Genomic DNA, 6,262 nt, shown 5'->3' on the forward strand with positions numbered 1-6,262 from the left:
AGAGATAGCTCCAGGCATATCCATTCCCCTATCTCTACAAACATACGTCTACTGTAGATACACTTGCATTTACCTCTTTATCTTCTATCCATTTATCTCTCTGTACCCTCAGTTTACCTCTTACTACGCATGGCCCAGCCATGTCATCGTCAGGTGTATGTACACCTCAGTACAACACAGATTTCTCTCTTTTCTCTCCTCTCTGCTTCTCCTTCTTTTTCTTCGTCTTCTTTCAAACTTTTTCCCTTTACTTCACCTATCATGTTTCTCTTTCTTCCATGTTTCTTTTTCTCTTCTTCTCTCAAATTCTTACCTCTCTATCAAGATCATCTGTAATCCTTCCGCCGTATTGAACTTCGCCGATCATATAGCATATCGTGGACCACGAGAGAGGCTGACCGACAAGAATGGTGGACGCTAAGTGCTTCTCAATTACAAAGAGCGATGCTTCAAGATCAGAATAGTTAAACTCATAGGGGATACACCAACCTAAAGGTCCGAACTTTCTTCTTTCTTGAACGATGCTATGAAGAAAGGCCGTGGCAAAGACGATGCTTCGCCACTTCTCATGATCCACCTTATCTAGGGTTTCTTGAGAGATCATCGTTGTAAAGCTTCGGTGGAGCCCTGCCTTTAGACCTATAGGAGGCTCGTTGGTCACCTTGATACTCATCTGAAGTAAACCGATGGGGAAGCTATCATGCGACTCGCATGTAATCCACAGCCGGAAATCCTGCATGCAGACAGGCAGAGGAGGAGGAAGAAGAGGAGGAAAGAAGATGAGAAAGAACGAAAGAGGAAGAAACAAGCAAAGAGATGGGGAAGGGAGACAAAGGGGGAGAAGATAGATAGGAGAAACAAGAGAGAGAGAGAGTGAGAGAGATGGAGATAGCAAAGAGATAGGAGATATAGACAAAAGGGAGGAGGTTTATGAGAGATCTCTCTGGAGAAGAAGAAGAAGAGATCTTCTTCTTTCAGGAATGATAGGGGTGGAACGATTTGAAAGAACTATGAGATATATATAGAGAGAGAGAGACAGAGAGAGAGAGAGAGACAGACAGACAGAGATCTATTTTTAATGTATATGGAGAGAGCAGGGGACGTCTATATGAGGGAGGGACATATACGAGATCAAACGTGGTATTTGATGTGAGGGAAAAAGATAGACACGTGAACAGAGAGAGAGAAAGAAAGAGAGTGAAAGAGAGAGAGAAAGAGAGAGAATAGCTAGTAAGACAAGAGGAGACCACTGGCGCGATTTTGTACAGATGAGGAAAGCAGAGAGAAAGAGAGAAAAGAGAAGAAGAGACAAGAGAGAGAAACGAGGGACTCTTTTTCATCTTCCACACAAGTTAGATGTAACGACTATATCAAACAAGGAAAGGAATAGATTTAGAGAAGACAAGAGAAGGAAGCGATCTTCCTAAAGATCTTATCCTTTTGCATGCATCATGCAAAGAGAAAAGAAGATCGAAGAAGAGTCACAGCTTCAAACATTCCCAAGAGACCAAGACAGAAGATGAAAAAGCCTCTCATTTCTCGCTCTTGACGGAGAATGAATGAAGATCTAAAGAAGTAGATAAATAGAAAGGGGCGAATCGATAGGGGAGAAGATTAACCGCAAGAAGAAGAAGATGGAGAGGAGTAGAGGCTCGCGCGTGTGACGTTTGAGGCGTGTACAGCCTATAGTAGTGGCTGGAGCTTCAGATTGATTTGTCTGCGTTTCTTTCCTCTTAATCTTTTTCTTCTTTCTTCTCTTCTTCAAATTCTCTCAAGACTGGCAAGGAGAGGAGGAGCTAGCTGATATGAGCGGGGATTAAAGAAGAAACGACAAGGTGGAGAGGATAGATAGAAGACAGCAAGAGAAAAAGAAATAATGTTGATTGAGTTAAGAAGAGACATTTTCATCGGAGAATGGAAGGACTGAAACAAAAGCAGAAAGCGACGAAGAAGTCTCACGCATACAATGCATGTATGAAAATATATATATATATATATATATGTATATATATGTATGTGTATGTATGTATGTGTATGTATGTATGTGTATGTTGTATTTTCAAGTGGAATGGTTTGTGTGTTCTTTCTCTTTTGGTCTCTTTCTTCGTCTTGTTTTGATCGAAATTCTCATGGTGGGTTGCCTTCTTTAACACTTATCTCAATCTTTCTTTCTTCTTCCTTTTCTTCCCTTTTCTTGTTCTTTTTACGACTGCGTCATCCATTGCTATGGTCGTGAGAGAGAAGACCGCATGCATGCTGTAGGAATCGAGACAGGCTATCGATACTACTAATAGTCATGATATAGTCTTTCTTTCCTTCCTATTCTTCTTGTCTGTTTCTTCTTCTTCTTGTGCAAGACTCAAGACAGCAGAGTGAAGAGAAGCATTCGCTCTTCTCTTCTTCTTCCTTCTTCTCTCCTCTTTTTGATGAGCTGAGAAGAAGAGATTTTAAGGAGAATGAGAATAAGAGCTATCCAGAAGCACAAGCAGAAGAAGCCAAGAGACGAGTGCATAGAAAAGACGGCGACAGGGGGAGGGACAAACGCCTTAGGCTACAAACCCTCGGCATATACATGGGATACATACCATCCAAAAGGTAAACAGGTCTATCTGTCTTTAATGCATCTATCTTCTATCTATCTTCAATTTATCTGGAATGTATTTCTCAAGGGTGGAAGGTGTAGAGGTATTCGAGATACATAGAAGAGGAGGCATGTATGCTGGATGTTTTCTTCATACATTTCTTTCTCTTTCTCTCTCTCTATCTTTGCAAGACAAATGCTCTCTCTCTTTCTCTTATTAAAGGGGAGTGAGAGAAGTCTTCCATATCACGGAAAGACAAGACAACTGCATGCGAATATGCATGCGTGCATGCAGTTCTGACGGAATAGCTACATTAGAGAGAAATCTACTTATCCATTTTGAATCTACCTCCCTTCCATCTACAGGGGTTTCCCCAGTGAAAAGATCTTTCTCTCTCTCTTTCTTGCTTCTTCTCGTACTAGATCTTTATACTACCCGAAGTCACGCAGGCTGCTTTCGACACGGAGAGAAAGAGAGATAGAGAGGACAAGAAGAAAAGAAGAAAGATTCTCACTCAATCATGAGAGAGAGACTCCCTGAAACGAGCAAGGAGATAAAAAGCTTAGAGAAGAAAGAGGATGAACAAGCAGAGGTCCCACGTTTCTACATATACGTCTTCTGAACCAAGTGTACGTACATACACGTGCATGCATGCATATCAACGTCTAAATCTCTCTCTGCATCCATGCATCCATATCTATCTATATATCTATCTACCTGTATCTCTCTCTGCATGCATTGAAATACATGTCTCTCTATATTTCTCTGTATATGCCTATTTTACATGCGTGTATTAGAGTTTGCGAGCGGCTTCACGGAAGATTTCTGCAGCCGTCCTGTGTATATGATATGTACATCCCCAAGATGTCTTTTCTTCTTGGTCTCTCTTCAACCTTCTCAGTCGTCTTTCTTCTTCTTCCTCTGGAGATGGCGGCGGTACTCTCCACTTCTTCTTTTTCTTGATAAGGAAAGAAGTTGATCTATCATCTTCATCCTCCTCCCCTCCCTTCTGCATGTAACGAAATAAAGTTTGTCTCTTCTTTTCTTCTTCTTCTTCTCCTTCTGTGTTCTTCTTCTCTCCATCGATCTTCGAAAAAGAAGAAGAGGAAGGATGATCTTCGGGAAGCTGAGAGAAGAAAGATAGAGAGATAAGTAAACGGGGAGAAACATACACACATAGATATTAGGACAGAGAGAAAGATAGAAAGGATGAAAGAAAAAGAAGAAAGAGAGAAATAGGAAGCTTTCTGAAAGAAGAGAGAAAGGAGAAAGAGAGAGAGAAAGAGAGAACAAGTAGAAAAACGAGCTATCTCCTCTCTATTGGCAAAATCTTCATCGATCTACTCCTAAATAAATTAATTAATATCAGAGCCGAAAGAGAAGTGGTTCGTCTCTGCTCCTACTGATACGCTTCATGTATGAAGAGATTAGAGAGAAGAAGAAGGAAGAAAGGACAACACAAATGAACGGCGTATCCGAGTGTATAGAGTCCATTCACGTAGAGTGTACATACACATCATATAAACACCCGCGTCTACACATGCACAAATGTATACCTACATGCATGCGTTAATACACTGAGGGGATGAAAATGTCGTATCTATCTATCATTTTATCTTTAATCTATCTATCTATCTTTAATCTATCTTTAATCTATCTATCTCAACTCCCCTCTCTATGTACGCCTTTGTGTAAGAGTCAGAAGAAAAGGAGACTCTTCATCCTCCTCTATGGAAGTCCATCTTTCTTTCTCTCTCTCTCTCTGTATCGCTATCTCTCTTTATATCTCTCGGTCTTCATAGAAGTACAAGGAGGGATGTAGTCGTGTTATGCAGAGACAAACCAGAAAGAAGCCTGGAGGGGGAGATGAAGGTGAGAAAGGTCTTCTTTCTCTTTTAGACGGGAAAAGGACACATCGATAAGAAGAGGAAGAAGAATCTCGGCTTTTCCCTATCGACCGCATGCCTTCCATGGCCTCTCCGAAGGGATGTAGAAGAGCTAGATTCTTATTGCGTGAGGCGACAACGATAGGGACAGATTTCTTTTCTATTACCGTCGATTCGCCTTCTTCTTCTTCTTCGTTCTCTTCCTGAAATGTACGCATGCATGCATGCATGCACGTAAGAAAAATGCAACGTCTTACATTCTCTCTCTCTTTCTCTTCGTCTGTTTTGAGCTTTTCTTCTCTTCTCTCGTACACTCATAAGCATGCGTCAAGAATGAGCTACATAGAAAAGAGAGACTACCACTGCAACCATAGATATATATATATATAGATATATCTATATAGATAGATGTACGTACAGTTACTTACACGTAGATGTGTATACAAGGCGCCTATGCAGGCCCACGTTAAAAACGCGTGACTGAAGAAATTGATGTAGGGACATATACATGTATATGCATATACACACATATAAGTACATATATATATATATATATATATGCAGGTACATCCTTTGTGGTATGTGCAGGAGGACCACCAGATGGGTATATGTCTGCTTTCTTCTTTTGAGTGTATTAAGGTGCATGCAAAAGAAAGAAAGAGAGAGAAAGAGTTTATTTAGGAAACGCCTCAAACACCCTCTATCCACACAGACCTCTCTATACATTTATACAGTCTCCATGCATACAGGGAGGAATGCCTGCCTGCCCTATCACCCCTCCATACTACACTTTCTTCCCTTCTTTCTTTGATGCATGCATGCATTTCGAATGTAAGAAAGATAGAAAGAAAGAAGGACCTCCACATGGGTGACAAGGCAGTCTTTCTCTTTCCCTGAAGTGTCTACTAGAGACAAGTATCTATCTACACAGCTTCTATCGCATAGAGATAGACATATATACATATAGATACATATGAATCTGTAGACAGATAGTTGAAAGACGAACAAAGAAGAAGAAAGAGTATCTACGTATCTAGATTGTCTGTGTGAAGGTAGAGGGAAGAAAAATAAGAGAAGAAGTTCAATAGATAGGAAGTTCTCCGTCGCTTTTTCTTTCATGCATGTATGCGTGTGTATGAAGAGACCTACATGTGTAGAAGTAGAGGTAGAAGAAGAAGAGACAGGCGAAGGGAGAGGAAAAGGGAGAGGTTTCGTGGAGAGTGCTTGTCGCGTTTCTTCGTCAAGACGGTCGAAATAAATTGCATGCTGAAGCTTCACGTTTAAGTGATGGAAAAAGTTCAAACGATCCTACATACAGACAGAGACAGAGAGACGGTTAGATACATACACACATATACATACATACATATCCATACCTACATACATATACACATATGCATACACGGGCATATACATGCATATACATATACATACATATACATGCCATACGTACCTCCATAGGCATGCATGTACAGCTAACACGTGTAAGCAGGGAAAAAATGAAGAAAAGAAGAGCTAGAGGAAGAAGGAGATACAGAAGAAGCAGAAGAAGAGAAAGAAGAAGCGAGAGTTTCTTTCTTTGTTTCTTTTTCTCCTCTTTCTTCTTCGTTATGAACGCTCTGCTAAATCTTTCTCTGCCTGTTCACGTATGAAGAAGAATAGGAAGCAGTCGTCTCTAGAGAAGGAGAGGTGCTGAGCTATGAGACGGGCGCATGCATGCATGCATGAAAGAGCTTCTCCAAGCGTTTCACATCCGCCAAGAGAGACAAATAGACAGAGAGAAAGAAAGAGAGA

The 6,262-nt window shown here is 40.8% G+C and overlaps 3 protein-coding genes across 3 annotated transcripts; 1 reads left to right on the forward strand and 2 right to left on the reverse strand.

The window, feature by feature from the left end:
- Positions 1-313: 313 nt before the first annotated feature.
- Positions 314-673, reverse strand: CSUI_010289 (dynein gamma flagellar outer; the record flags this gene model as incomplete). The annotated part of the gene is made up of 1 exon (XM_068070394.1): positions 314-673. A coding segment is annotated over one exon (360 nt), but the record flags the coding sequence as incomplete, so codon positions are not given.
- A 518-nt stretch (positions 674-1,191) lies between these two features.
- On the forward strand, positions 1,192-2,773 carry CSUI_010290 (uncharacterized protein). Its single transcript, XM_068070395.1, has one exon. The coding sequence runs from the start codon at positions 2,457-2,459 to the stop codon at positions 2,700-2,702; it is 246 nt and encodes an 81-aa protein (XP_067917627.1). The 5' UTR covers positions 1,192-2,456; the 3' UTR covers positions 2,703-2,773.
- Positions 2,774-2,813: 40 nt separating this feature from the next.
- Positions 2,814-5,777, reverse strand: CSUI_010291 (uncharacterized protein; the record flags this gene model as incomplete). Its single annotated transcript, XM_068070396.1, has 3 exons — positions 2,814-3,708; positions 4,426-4,671; positions 5,618-5,777. Coding segments are annotated over 3 exons (738 nt in total), but the record flags the coding sequence as incomplete, so codon positions are not given.
- Between the last annotated feature and the right edge of the window lie 485 nt (positions 5,778-6,262).

This window comes from Cystoisospora suis, assembly GCF_002600585.1.
Source record: "Cystoisospora suis strain Wien I chromosome Unknown contig_7073, whole genome shotgun sequence".
Classification (NCBI taxonomy): Eukaryota; Apicomplexa; class Conoidasida; order Eucoccidiorida; family Sarcocystidae; genus Cystoisospora; species Cystoisospora suis.

What these genes read in the sequence shown, in the direction of transcription:
- CSUI_010290 (XM_068070395.1), top strand. Translation starts at nt 2,457, where the DNA reads ATGAGAATAAGAGCTATCCAGAAGCACAAGCAGAAGAAGCCAAGAGAC.